This window comes from Aotus nancymaae, unplaced genomic scaffold (assembly GCF_030222135.1).
Source record: "Aotus nancymaae isolate 86718 unplaced genomic scaffold, 86718_ANA_hifiasm-v0.15.2.pri h1tg000040l, whole genome shotgun sequence".
Taxonomy (NCBI): Eukaryota; Metazoa; Chordata; class Mammalia; order Primates; family Aotidae; genus Aotus; species Aotus nancymaae.
Window position 1 is genome coordinate 29,114,281 of NW_026988454.1, and position 15,285 is coordinate 29,129,565.

The following is a 15,285-nucleotide window of genomic DNA, read 5'->3' on the forward strand; positions in this document are numbered from 1 at the left end:
GGACAGGAAGATAACAGATGAGCTCCCTGGCCTCAGGGGGGATTATAATCTAGCACTGTGCTAACTTAATTAAACACGGTCTGTGTACTGGCATCACGTGGGCACTTCAAGGAGCTCAGAATTTCAGTCCCTTCCCCAGACACACACTGCATGTCAATAAGATCTCCTATGATTTTAAGTGTTTAACACAATTTGCTAAAAATACTGGTTGAGTGGATAGAAACAAATAATAACCACAGTGATCACTGGAGAAGCTACAGGAAAGGTAGCAAGAACAAAGGAAGTCATGATTTAAAAAAAAAATATTTATTTGGGCTGGGCACCATGGCTCATGTCTGTAATCCCAGCACTTTGGGAGGCCAAGGCGGGTGGATCACAAGGTCAGGAGTTTCAGACCAGCCTGACCAACATGGTGAAACCTCATCTCTACTAAAAATACAAAAATTAGCTGGGCATGGTGGCATGTACCTGCAATCCCAGCTACTCAGGAGGCTGAGGCAAGAGAATTCCTTGAACCTGGGAGGCGGAGGTTGCAGTGAGCAGAGATTGCATCACTGCACTCCAGCCTGGGCAACAGAGCAAGACTCCGTCTCCAAAAACAAAAAAAAAAAATTATTTATTTGGAATTTTCTTTTGATCTCCGAATAAGTTTGCCCTTGGTCGTCTTATATCAGAAGAATCTCAAAGTTGGTGCTGTTTTAGGGTACCTTGTAATCTGAATGCCTTAGATTGGGGACATTTTCTTGGTGAAGTTGATACAGATGTCACATTCTTGGTTATTGACTGCTCACCAAGCCTCTGACAGTCCATATTCTCTGTCAGTGGCAGCTTCTGTACCAGGGACATCCTTTATCCCCTTGCCCCTCAGGGGAATGAGAACAATAATCTGCCATATTGCTCCTGTATCAAGTGATCCCATGGGGACAGTGTGGCTAAGGCTTAGGATGTCAGATCTGTAGGCCCTTTTCAGACATGAAGACTCTGAATGGTGGGAGTTGGGCTGGTGGTGACATATGCATAAATGTTTGTGTTTACTCTTTCCCTTTGAGGAGAACAACACTATTAATTCCACTGAAGGCGCTTATGGCATTTAAAGCCAGGGTTTCATGAAGTCAGTGCTTTTTCTTCTTTTAAGTATTGAAGCACTGGTAGTTGAGGGCAACCTGAAAACGAGACCGGCTCTGAATAGGTGATTAGCTATGTTTTGTCTCTTCCACCACTTCCTTCTTGAATACAATTGCTTGTTTGATTCCTTGGTGGGTGGAAAGGTGGATAAAGGAAGGAGGATTGAATGTACTATGGGGAGTGTGTTTGCTATGAGCCTGGGGGTAATATGGTTTGGTTGTTTTGTTTTTCTAGTTATAAAAATCTGGCTCAGAGTATTTACTTTTGATATTGAGATAAGCTTTCATCGTTTGTGTGTACAAATTACCTCATAGAAAGATTTCCATTTAAGTCTACTCTTGAATTATTCACAGGAGATGACAGTTGGAAAACCTACTGCACCCTGTCCTAAGCTAAAGGTCCCTATGGGTTGTCTGGGTGATTCATGTGGTAATCTGATGAGAGGCACACTTCACTGCTCCCAGCCTAGGCAGGGCCGCTTCAAAACGTGACACCGCTTAGAGCAGTCCTCCTCTCTGCTGTATGTGGTTTTCTTTGCACCTTTGTCTCTGTTCACATGCCTTCTGTTGATGCGCCTCACTCCCAGCCAAACCAGCCATCCCCAGCAGCTCTCACAAGCCAGCTGTGTTTTCCCACTGATTTCTAACTTCAGGGTGCTGCCTCTCTTGTTCTCTTTCCTAGGTTTCACAGGGCAAGCAAGCTACACATGGAAATGAAAAGTCACAGTGCTCATTGGTGGCCTGTGAGGCCCAAAAACTGATGGCACTTGAAATTAGTTCCTATTTTTGGCTGGCGTTTTACACAGATGGCGAGTAGAGTAATTACATGCCTGATTGCATTGAGAGGTTTGTCTAATCCCATATCCTGTCCTCTTTAACACTTTTATTAAGTCTCAAACTTTCATTTATGATGAACTCCTTTTTAAGGATGCCAGTATATGCTGAAATATAAAACACTGTGTCTTACAGCAAGAACCTTCCAAACATATTCATTCTATTCCTTTGATTCTTGGTAGAAGCATAAATAAATCTTTCCAAATTAATGGGCATTTGACTTAGGAATTCCCAAAGGAGATGATTCTAGAACTTCCCTTAGTAATTTATTCTGGTACCTCTAGTTTTTATAGTTAACTCTTCCTTAACATATTACTTAAATTGTTTCTGAAATATATAGAGTAAGATTGAGCAATCTCTTGTCCCTTTGTCAGCAGTGATGGTAAGTAACCCTCAAGTGCGGAGGCCTTAATATAAAAGACGCGATCAATCATAAACCTGGTAAAGATCTGCCTGGGGGTCATTACACAGTGTCTGCTCCTCCAGCCATTTCAACCCTGGGGCTTCCGTCCAGCTGGTGAAGGACAGGGGTGCTGGCCAAAGGCAGCTGCGACAAAACCCTTCCACTGAGACTCTGCCTTTTATTCCGTGAGCCCTCATTAACTCCCACTAAACATGTAATTTAAACAAGCCTGTTTATGTGATTCCTAATGCCTGAATCTCAGCAGTGGCAAAGTGGTAGGAAGGGAGCAGTTACTGGCACGTGTGATGACAGCAGAAGTTTGAATTTGACAGCCTGACAGTGAGAGGGGAGGGGGCAGCCCAGCGTGGTTAGGAAGGCAGATAAAATCTGTTCAGCACGTCTGTCTCACATGGGGACAAGGCTGTCTAGTGTAGATTTTCATAGGGAAAAATGATTACACTAAGATATTTTTATTACTTTGAAGACTGTAGCTTAAGTTATTTTTTAAAAAAATTACTGTAAAAGTGGGGATTTTCAGTTGGGGAGTGGTGGCTCATGCCTATAAACCCAGCACTTTGGGAGGCTGATGCGGACAGATCCCCTGATGTCAGGAATTTGAGACCAGCCTGGTCAGCATGGTGAAACTCTGTCTCTACTTAAAATACAAAAATTAGCTGGGTGTGGAGGCACATGCCTGTAATCCCAGCTACCTGGGAGGCTGAGGCAAGAGAATCACTTGAACCCGGGAGGCGGAGGTTGCAGTGAGCCAAGATCGTGCCACTGCACTCCAGCCTGGGTAACAGAGCGAGACTCCATCCCCCTCAAAAAATTAAATAAAAAAAATAAAATTAGGGATTGGCCATGGCAGGGTTATTGTGAAGATTAGGAATAATATACAGGAAGCACAAAGCAGCCTTGGCCCTGCTGCTGGGAGGGGCTGATTTGTATGGCTCTTGGGTTGATAGTCCACATAACTAAAATGAGGCGTTCTTCGTAGTTGCTAAATAAATATAGCTTGAGTGAATGTAGTAGCTTCTTAAGAAGCCCACTTAGGATGTTCTAAGCTAAAATAGAGTATATATCTAACATGCATAGTTAAAATCTAAATATTTCCTGCAAAGCTGATTTAAATCATTATATTCTCTCTTGACCAACAGGAACTCTGATCTAGTTGTAAAAGTAGTTAATTTATTTGACTTTCTTAGATAAATGAAGATTTAATAATCAAGGCCCAATATAACAGAAATGTGGACTAGCTAGTTGACAGAGAATTGATTATTAAATGCAAACGTATCCTCAGGTCTTATGATTTGTGGGTGCACAGTTTCTGGAAATCTGGCATGAGTGAGCACTTACTTGGAGGGAGAGTCATGAGTCTAGTCCCTGAATGGACTAGTTATTTTTGGTTGCTGGGTAGGAAATGTTCCTTTAGCTGCTCCTATTTGTCCTTTAGCTGCTCCTGTTAACCCTTTCCTTGATGTATGCAGGGATGGGGGCACTGGAGGAAAACACGCCAGTTACTAATGACACCAATTCATCTTTGCTGCTGTGTGAGGGTGAGTTGAGGAAAGCACTCAACAGCACTTCTGGTAAATAAAGAACACCACTTGGGCTGGGTGTGGCGGCTCACACCTGTAATCCCAGCACTTTGGGAGGCCGAGGTGGGTGGATCACCTCAGGAGTTTGAGACCAGCCTGACCAATATGGAGAAACTCCATCTCTACTAAAAATACAAAATTAGCTGGGTGTGGTGGTGCATAAGTATAATCTCAGCTACTCGGGAGACTGAGGCAGGACAATGGCTTAAACCTGGAAGGTGGAGGTTGCGGTGAGCCCAGATCATGCCATTGCACTCCAGCCTGGGCAACAAGAGCAAAACTCCATCCCCCACCCCCCCAAAAAAAGAACAGCACAAGTTTTGAGCATATATATCATTTTTTAATTTTTATTTTTAGTGCAGTGGTGCAACCACAGCTCACTGAAGTCTCAATTTCTTGGGCTCAAGCGATCCTCCTACCTCAGCCTCCTGAGTAACTGGGACCACAGGCAAGTGCCACCATGCCTGGCTATTTTTTAAAAAAATTTTTTGGTATTATTTGTAGACCGGATTTTGCCATGTTTCCCAGGCTGGGCTTCAACTCCTGAGCTCAAGCAATTCACCTACCTTGGCTTCCCAAAATGCTGGAATTACACAGGTAAACCAGCATGCCCAGCCAGATGTTTTTAAATTAAAAATACAGCTGCAGGTTGTAGAGAGTAGGGAGAAGAGAATTGTGTTCATTGTTTGGGTTCCATGGATCCTTTGAATGTGCACAGATGAGTGTCTGGGGGTCTCATGAACCAATGAAATGGTAAGCAGCATTTGGGGCATTTATGGATTTTTCTAGTGAGATGGTCTTTTTTTTTTAACTTGTATATTTTGAGACACTTCTTTCTTTTCTACTTAGAAAGAATAGAGTAGATGTTTGTTAGTCACTGGTTTTATACATAAATACTTTACCGTTGCCTTCACTATAGTAGTCAATGTAGAGATGTGATTCTGATTAATAACTGGAACAGGCCCAGGGCATTTGGTGATATATCAGGCATTCCTGGTAAGTGTGTGAATCTCTGATCCCAGTGGTGTCTGATGCAGCCTGGTCCTCATGACTGAACTCCTCTGTGTGACATTGGGTATGACATACTTGCTCTGGGTCTGAGCTTCCCTATCTGAAAATCAAGGAGTTTAAATTACATAATCTTGAGGACCCTTTTAGCTTTTAAACCGAGGCTGCTGTGTAGCTTCTCCCTTAGTAGTACCTGTTCTCTGTAATTATTTACATGGATGGTGTAATATGAACTGCCCATCCTAGAACTTCTAACTTTCTTCTACAAATATTCCTGTCCCTGTAAGCTTGTAGAGCCTGTTTCTTAAAATCTCAGTGAATTGGAGTAGATGTACGATGCAAAATCCTGGTTTTAAAATTTTTAATCAAAGTTTACTTTCTATTGCCATTTGTTAGTTTTAATATATTTGATAGATGCTGAGGGAAGCAAAATGCTGCAGACCTACTCTATTTGTTGCTTATTTGCCTTACTTCAAATAACACGTGGGGGAAGGAGATGCCGACCCAAGTCTCTGTGATGGAAAGTTGCAGGGACTTTTAACACTCTTAGGACCATGGAATTGCAGTAAGTTAGCCTTGGGTGAAATGCTACACCCAAATGTATTGCAAGTTGTGGCTCTAGATAGTTCGCAGAGGAGGCTCAGGGCTACAGCCTGTAGCTAACTGCCACTAGCATAGCTCTCTGATGACTCTTTGTGATAGGTTGATCATTCGAGGCTGGAGAGGATCGAGACTGGGAGCCAAGGGGCTCCCAATGACAGGGCAGAGGAGAATCCTCAGCGCCATACACTGGCTGCTGGTGACAGGCAGGAGTGGCAATAACAGGTACAATAATGGCTTAAGTTTTACCTTCGCTGGAAGCTGAGAGTGAATAGCTGGGTCAGTTACTTTCTTTGGAAGTATATTTCCTTAAATGACGGACGTTCCTAAATCCATCTAGGAATGTTGGATATATTTATATGTACTGTATTAAGCCCCTGTCAAATTTGCACATTCAGAGGTATGGTCTGATAATTAATAATCAAGTTCTTTTTCTTTATGCCCAGAAGTCTGTATTCTGCACAGACTTGCAGACCCCGAGCTGCGCTAAAGTTCGGAAGTTTGAGCTGCCACTGAAGTATTGACTGCGGAGAGGCGGGGTTTTCTGTCTCCAATGAGGTGCCTTTGGTGTCGGGAAAGCCTATCATCTTTCGCAGGAGTGCTTGCTCCGTAATCCAAGCAATAGCCACGCAGCCGGTTTTATTGTTTGCGGAGTCTTGCTGCTCTGAGCGAGCGCTTCCCAGACAGGAAGGAGGACAAGTGGGCGATTTATGATTCTGCCCTGTGTTGGGGCGAGTGAGCTGAGCTCTTTGATTTCTCCCAAGTAACCGTGTGGGTGAACTGTAAGCTGGGTGCCTGGCTTGACCCTGAATCTTTTTCTCTAGGGTGAGGAGTGACTTCTTTCTGCAACCGACAGCTGACTTTCTGCCCTGGTGGGGAAAGATGCCCGGGAGAGGAGTAGGATTACAATTTGGGATGCTAGAGACGCACCAAAGAGTCAGAGTGCCTTGGCTTTGTGTTTTGCAAAGTCCTGACAAGTGTTCCTGAAATGAACACCCTGCTTCAGTTTTTAAATTACACTTTTATTAATCTATTATTTTTTGGCCGTGGATATCGCTGATCCAGAAATGGAGTCCACAGTGTGGCTAGGGTAAAACATTTGTCTTTTCTTTCCTAACCCCTCCTTTTCCCTTTCTTTGTAATTGGGTGACACAGAAGCCGTCTTTTTGGATAATGCCATGCCTGACTGTCAACGTTGTCTAAGTGGGAAATAGCAAGCGCCTGGAGAGGACCTGGGCCAGTGTGAAAGACCCAGCGTTTCCTTTGCTGGGCTGTTCTTTGTCTCTAGTCGATTTTGAAAAGAAGATGAAAAAGGAAGGCTCTTCAGGTTCCTTCAGACTCAAGCCGAATGCAGGTTCTCTCTCACGTGCTGTGAGTTGGATAAATTTCTCCTCCTTGTCCAGGCAGACAAAGAGGCTGTTTCGCAGTGATGGAGAGCTCTCGGTTTGTGGGCAGCAGGTGGAAGTGGATGACGAAAACTGGATATACAGAGCCCAGCCCAGAAAAGGTGACTTGATTTTTAAAAAATTTAAACGTTTGAAAAAGTTTATGTAGAATTCTTTGTTTTTATCACTTACCCTTCATGACTTTTGCCCCCCATTGGGAGTTTGTTTTGAAATGTTTGTTTTTGTATTGGAATTCGGCGCCATTTGTTTGCATGTCTAAAATAAAAATGCTCTTCCAACTAGATTCAGCTTGAGCTTGTATCTTGTATCTTTCAAAGAAGGATAAAATAGCTGTTATTTGTTCTCAGCGGTCTCCCTCCTTCCATCAGAGCCACATACTCCTGTGACTTGTGAAAAGTTCAATGGTAAACCACCGCCCTAGAGAGAATCTTCTGCCCTTATAGCAATCTGGGGCTACAACATGGAGCTCTTGTGAAACTGCACTGAGAAAACTTTGGGAATCATAGATAGTCTTCTTGCGTCTTTCTTCTAAGATTGATGCTTGAATTAAACTGGTGTTGGGCTGTGACATCAAGGAAAATGAACACGCAAGGGGCTTAACCTGATATGTTAGTCTCAAGGAGTTTTTGAATTTATTTTTTTTTCTACTTTCCTTCTTTTAACCAGAGTTTTTAGATTTCTATCAAGTTTCTTTTCAGACCGATGTTGGCTCTGTTCTCAGGATTAGCATGTTTTGCCTCCAAGATGGAAAAAAAAAAAAAGTCCTGCTGGGAGAGAGGGAAACAGTTCAATATTTCTTAACACACCCCTATTTTGTATTTAGAATTTCTGAGTTCTTCCTCTTAGTGTGTGTAGGGACTGAATTGTTAAGCTCTAAAATGGTTTCTCCATTCGGTGCAGTGGGCAAAGCCCAGTAGGGGAGTGCTATTTAAGTATCACAAAGGAACCAAGTGCAGACATTCCCTGTGATTGTGTTTTCCCTGTTTATCACTTTCTTCCCCCTGCCAAGAGAAATCGTGCTGGAGTCTTCCAGGGACCTGTATTTCCCCCTGTTTTGGGAAGCACAACGACTGAAACATGAGAGAATCAACTAAGTTAAATATGTGCTTATGAGTACAGTAATTATATCACACAGGCTGAGAGTTAATGCAGCCTTTCTTCAGGGTGAATGTGTGTAAACTATTTGTTCTTGTCTATTAACTATGGCACAAGAGGGACTCATTAATAATCTTTGAAGATATCAGTTGTTTATGATATCAACAAGGTGATCAACAGTGACCCACTGATTCTGAGCTTAAAAATGTGAGTTTTCAGTTCAAATGCTGTGTAATTGCCAGGCTTAGTGCATTTGTGCTTTCTGGCTGGAGTTGTATAGTTTAGTAAGTCCGTGAACTTTACTTTTCTAAATCAGGAATAAGCTGTGGTTTCGGTAAATGATTGGGTTGTAATGTTTGGAACAAAAATGTTTGAAGGGTGGATACAGTAGTGCTGTGGTCGCAAGAGGGTATAGTTTTGATTCCTTTAGACTTTGCTGAAGGTTGCTTTTTAGGACTTGTTTGACTTTGAGTTAACCACTGTTGAGTTTCTGTTAAAGATTGTGTACATGAGAGCATAAGGCTATAGGATTTCTACTATAGAGGCTTCATCTGACTTAACATTAAAGGAAAAGAGACTGAATTTGTGTGTATTAGTTTTAGTTGGGAAATAAAGCAAATACTGTACACGTGACTTGTGGAAAATAAAGAAGTCATTGTAAAGGACAGGGGTGACTTGTGAAGGGAGGACTTGCTTATGTTACAATACAAAAGATTGTGCCCTTAATGGAATAGGGGATACAGTAGCCTCATGAAGATAAATGGAAGCATAATATAGGGTGTAAGTTTATGTGTTTTCTTAAAATAATTGGGCATGAATAATATGGTTTTTGACATATGATGTCAGAGAGAGTCCTTAAAAGCTGCTTATACATCAAAATTCATGGCGTTATATTCTGTTTTCACATTTGACTTACAAAAGAAAATTGGCTTCCAACTGACATCTTGTCTCAGGGGCATGTTATAACAGTTGATCTTTATTCCACACAGTTCCTTCCTTTGGAGAAATACAGAAGTGACGTTTGTTTATGCGAGCAGATCAAAAGAGGAAAAGTCTTTAAGAAAAATTATGCAGGAATGAAGTTTTTTCTTAGAAGCATCAAATAAGCTGAAACTCTAGCAAGGATTATCAGTCAATAATAAGAATACCCAATGGTCACGTTAGGAGTTGGTTGCAAATAAATATGCACTGGAAGACACATTGTTGTGATGGGAATGTGTAGCATCTTTTCTGTTTCTCTGCTCAGGTCACGCACAGCCTAATCCACCTTCCTTTCAGTTTACTTTGCAACCCTCTAACTTATATTAACATTTTTTGATTTACAGATTGCCAAAAACCTGCTCTGTCTCCTCCCCCACCACCTCTCTCTCTCTCTCTCTCTCTCTCTCTCTCATACACACACACACACACACACACACACACACACAAGCATCATGTAGTGACAGCTAGAGGTAGGGCAACTGTAGCTTAACAAACCAGCCTTACATCAGCGGTCCCCCTGTGGGATCTCTGGTTGGTGGGAGTCTGGTTCTGCAGCTCCTGGCGTTCTCCCTCCCCTCCAGCAGCTGTTGAGAGGCCACATTGCTTGCCTTTTCCCTGCCTGCTGTCTCCAGGTATTGCTTTGCCCCATTAGCCTGCTGAGCTCCCACCATCAGTGTGGATAGTGTGTTGTATGACACACGTTCAATTTCTGAAACTGAAGATCTCTTAATAGGGAATTTCTATGCTGGATTGTTATCAGGAACATCAAAATAAAGTTTTTAAGTGGTTATATGGATATCTTTCAGTACAACAAACCCATAGCTTTATGATTTAATATCAAGAAACTAAGGATAAAATTATAGTGCTTGAGATTCTCTTTCTTTTGAGAATCTTTTTATAAGATTGGAAGCTACTAGTATGCATTTTTCTAATTAGACTACTGTTTCTGAGCTTAAAAAGTAATTACAAGATACATATTGATAGGTCCAAAGCAGCTACCAGTAAGCATCTTTAGGTTTTCTTTTGTATGTATGTTTGACAGCACACTACAAGTTTCAAAACTCTCTCGTATACCCGTTTATACTCAGAGAGCTAAGAATGAATTGGGTAACAGCAATGATCAAGTCATATTCTTAGTATGGTATGACCCACTACAGTAGTAGATGATGTTTTGACTTAATTAACCATACAAATCAAGGGTGTGAATCAGTGTTTTCTTTATAGTGAAAAGGTAGAATGCAGTGGTAGATAAGACAGTATGTAATTTTTCATGTGAAGTCGTGAGAGCATTTATTGGTGAAATTGTTACTGAATACTATGTGTAGGATAAAAAGAAAGATAGCCCTCAGGTCCTAAAGTCATGGAGTTCATGCTTAAATGGAGAAGCAGATAGGACATCTAAAGGTAGAGTGTAAAGAGAAAATGCAGGATAATTGTGAAAAAGTGCAACACAGTGACCTAGGTGAGAAGGTCCAGATAAAGGGATTTAATCTGGAACATTTTCATGTTCTGAATGGTCTTCTGATTGTTGGCATTTAACGGAACAAGATTTAATGAGTACCTGTTTCTTTTCTAGCACTGTGGAAGGTCCTTGAGGAAAACTCAAGACTATTAGTATTTATTCTGTGCTTCCCCTTACTTGCTCACTCAAATAAAACTAAAAGAGGTGGAATCATAATGGGGTGTCCGTCCTCTCACTGAGCAGAGCTTGTTTTGTTGTATCCCCAGCTCTCCATTTAGCTGGGCAGAAGCGTGATTGATGATCCTGGTATTGGCAGGTCAGCAGATAGGGAGGGTAATTGACATACAAAGCCTTGTTTTAAACAATGTTTCATCCTTTCCTTCTGGACTTTATCATACAGGCTAGTAACATTACCAGCTTTGAATTATTTGAATGTCAGTGCCCTCCCTTCTCAGCCACGACAAAAATGGCCAGAGAATGGCCGTACTAGGTATCAAGGGTAATGAATAATCCATATACTAGATAATCAATTTTTGAGTGTAGGAGTTGAATCTATTTAAAGTAATTTCATCCCAATATTTCTCCTAATAAAATAGTTGCAGAAAGCAGGATCCTTGTGCATAATTAGATTACCAGTGATCAGATATTACAATGGAGAAAAATGACCTGAAAGACCAAAAGCAGCTAGGTCAAAACTCAAGATCCTGTTTCCATGTAAATAGCTGTGATTTGTTTCTGATAATAAAATCCTTAAAATGGGATTTAGGCATAGCTTCCTCGGCCAGGCGTGGTGGCTCATACTTACCATCTCAACACTTTGAGAGGCAAGGTGGGCATATCACTTGAGTCCAGGAGTTGAAGACCAGCCTGGGGAACACGATGAAACCTCATCTCTACAAAAAAACAGAAAAAGTAGTCAAGTGTGGTGCTGCGCACCTGTAGTTCCAGCTACTCAGGATGCTGAGTTGGTAGGATTGCTTGAGCCCGGGAGGTCAAGTTTGCAGTGAGCCGAGATCATACCACTGCACTCCAGTCTGGGTAACAGAGCAAGACTAGGTCTCAAAACCAAACATAAAGACTAGGTCTCAAACCAAAAAAAACTTCCCTAAAAAATAGCTTCTTTATGGCATTAGGAAAACCTAAGAAATATTGACAAATGTTGTCAAGCGGCATCACAAATTTAAGAGTGAAACAACATTAGTAAGTTTTATTTATTCTGAGGGTTACTACATAAAATAGCCAAATACAGTGTATGTCAGTTTCTTAACAAAAGAGATCAGTGAATGTCATGTTTTTCCTCTTACTTCCTACTGAAGTTGATATTCTGTGAAAGAGACACACAGTGAGTGCCACTTAATATTTTATCTGGTCCATTGAGACTGCCCTTTATTGACCTTTGATTATTATTATTTTTTCTTCTGATGTTGGGACTCTCTGTTGTCTCACTGCCTTGCTTCATTGTAAAATGTGTTTATTTACCAATTAAATTGTTGAAGTTCTGTTTAAATGAAGTTTTATGTAGTATTCTTCCTTTTTTAGTTTAAAAACTTTGTAGGTTTGTTTTAAGAAGAAACACTTAAATTATGAAAAATATATTTATTTTTTAAATTACGAAAGCTGTCTTAAGAGTGGTAAAAGAAGCAAGTTATTGTCAGGGCTTGGGTTTGTAAGTCAGTAACCTGTGTTCTTTTCCATTGCAATGCCTTTGCTAAGTTACGAAAACCTTCTTTGAAATTGATCTTTACAGTTTACTTTTAATAATTTTAAAAGATCCTGCACATTATTTAGGGTTAATTTTTATGTCTCTTGCAATTATTATAAAATATATTTCCATGTAATTTCAGGGTTTTTTGGTGTAACTATAACATGTTCTGTCAAATTACAGGGATTTGTTTGCTTTTTTAGAGACAGGGTCTTGCTTTGTTGCCCAGGCTGGAGTGCAGTAGCACAATCATAGCTCCATGTAACCTTGAACTCCTGGGCTCAAGGGATCCTCCCCACTCAGCCTCCTGAGTAGCTAGGACTACAGACATAGGCTACCATGCCTATCTAATATTTTATTTTAATTTAATTTTATGTTATGTTATTATTTTTGTAGAGATAGGGTCTCTCTCTTTTGCCCAGGCTGATCTTGAACATCTGGCCTCAAGTGATCTTCCTGCCTTGGCCTCCCAAAGTGCTGGGATTACAAGCCTGAGCCACCATGCCCAGCCTAGAGTTTTTTTTGAAAACTACAATATTTTCTTTCAAATACTTCAGTTTATCTCCTAAAGGTATGCTGTGTTTGCACCTAGATGTCTGTCCTCATAGACTTTAGGCCCATCAGCTCTTACTTGGACTTCTGAATGGTCTTCTGTCCTCTCTTGCTGTCTCCACTCTTGTTCCCATTGATCCATCCTTGAGTCCACACTGTTTCCAGAGTGATCTTCCTAAAATACAAACACTGGCTGGGCCCAGTGGCTCAAGCCTATAATCTCAGCACTTTGGGAGGCCAAGGTGGGTGGAGCATTTGAGCTCAGGAGTTCAAGACCAGCCTGGCCAACATGGTGAAATGCTGTCTCTACTAAAATACAAAAATTAGTCAGGCATGGTGGTGCACACCAGTAATCCCAGCTACCTGGGACACTGAGGCATGAGAATTGCTTGAACCCGGGAGGCAGAGGTTGCAGTGAGCCGAGATCGTGCCACTTCACCCTAGCCTGGGTGACACAGCAAGACTCCATCTTAAGAAAACCCCAAAAATCAGAAAAACCCACAAAAACCCCAAAACAACTGAATCACCTTTCTGTAGCTCCTCATTGCCTACAGAATGAAGCCCACCACTTAACATGGCATGAAACCTTATGAGATCTGCCTCCTTCCTCTCCCCTGCAGAAATATCGTACAGACTTGCTGCTTTTACACAACTCCAGAAACTTGCAACTCTCGTTCCCTCTTATTCCCTGTGCCAGGTGCTATAGTCGCCTCCCCTGCCTGTTAGCCTCCTACTTATTCTTCTAGACTACTTTAAAACTGTGAAGTCTTCTCTAACATCCTCAGGCAGAGTTAATTGCTCTTGTTTCTGTTATTTCTCTGCCTTCTTCATTTCTCTCTAATCTTGTTTATTGTACACTGGATTATACTTACTTGTTTACTTGTCTGTGTCTTGAACTAGACTAGACTGACCTGTTTTAGGACAGAGACCCAATCTTACTTATCTTTATTTCCAAGGCTAAGTGCTTAATAAATGGTTGCTGAATGGATGAACTTAACTTATCTGGGACTCAGTTAAATGTGCACAGGCTAATGTGCTAAGCAAATGCTTTCTGAATTTCTCTTAGTCTGGCTAATTTTTGTATTTTTGGTAGAGGTGGGTTTCACTGTGTCGCCCAGGTTGGTCTCGAGCTCTTGGCCTCAAGTGAGCCACCTGCCTCGGCCTCCCAAAGTGCTGGGATTACAGGCTTGAGCTACTGCGCCCAGCCTGTTTTTGTGTTTTGGGAAGACCATTCTAGAAACAGTGTAGACTCCAGGATAGCTCAAAGGGGAACAAGAGTGAAGACAGCAAAGAAGGACGGAAGACCATTCAGAAGTCCAAGTTATAGGTAGCATTTATGCTTATTACCAGTGCTCTCACCTCTGGACTTTTTTGAGTGTAGTAAAAGAGAGGGTTCCATTTGTGGGAACATAATTTCGATGGCATGCTTTTGGTGTTTTCTGTTGCTCCACTCAAACTATGTACGTATCAAGCACTTTGTATAATAATAAAAAAAAAATTGTTCATGGCTGTTTTGACCAATTAGTAAAGCTGGCTTTGGTAAACAGAGAGCAGACATGGAATGAACGATGCCAAGCCTGATAAGGAGAGGCTCCATGGTGCTATTGCAATCTTTTCTTAACTGGTTTCCCTGCTTTCACCTTTGTACACAATGCTCCCCTCCCCACGGATTGGGCTGATCGTCAAGCTAACGTCACTAATTGAAACCCCTCAGGTGCTTTCCTTCTCCACTTAGTTGAGTAGCTAAGCCTTGACAATGCTCCCTAAAGCCATACATCCTGCTTCCCTTACCCCATTGCCTTCTCTTGCTTCCGCCTCACTCACTCCTCCACAGCCACACTAGCCACACTGTAAAATGGGCTAATACCTATTCATCATATATTATCAGTAGCAGGTACAATTTATTCATTGAATAAATGAATGTTTGTTTATAGATATGCTGTAAGCCTACAAATTCAATCTATTGTATTTAATGATACTGGCCATTGGATTGATAATCTCTTCACTATCAATAGTCAATTGAGTCAAAAAATGTCTTGATCCTAGTGTAGACTATACTAGTACATAGAATTTCCAGTTGTACAAGTGTCTTTGGAGTGCTTGTATAACCTAGGCAACTCAAGTAGAACCTATCACTTCCTTTATATAATCCTTCAAGGAATTTGTATCTCAGTGTTACATCAAATCCTGAAATGATTAAAATACTAAATTGAAAGTCATGTCTGAATCAGTGACCTACCCATAAGCTTAACAATAGCAAATTTACAGTGAATGTTTACCATGGCTAGGCACTATTATTAACACTTTACATGAGTTAATCATTTAATAAACATAGTCAGGACATCATAAGTGACCAATAAAAATAATAGTTGGTTTGGTAAGGAAGAGTCAGATCATTAGAGAGAATTGAAAACTGGGCAGAGAAACAGATTTGGGGAGACAGGGAACCAAGTGTGATTCTTCACAGGGAGAAATGACATTGAAAGCACCTAGGGTGTTTTGGCGTCAAGGACTTAATAA

At 41.2% G+C, this 15,285-nt stretch overlaps 1 protein-coding gene across 7 annotated transcripts in view; it reads left to right on the plus strand.

The window, feature by feature from the left end:
* Positions 1-15,285, plus strand: part of NHSL1 (NHS like 1) — a 272,793-nt gene that overhangs the window by 126,091 nt on the left and 131,417 nt on the right. The window contains exon 2 of one of the 7 annotated variants that reach the window (XM_064360636.1): positions 6,971-7,074. The exons of 5 other annotated variants lie outside the window; for them this stretch is intronic. Coding sequence is in view for 1 of the 2 variants with exons in the window: in XM_064360629.1 (XP_064216699.1) it covers positions 6,873-7,074 (202 nt within the window). In the remaining variant the exon portion in view is untranslated. Of the gene's footprint in view, positions 1-6,207; positions 7,075-15,285 lie in introns of those variants that run through there. One more of the 7 variants, XM_064360629.1, reaches the window with a different exon arrangement.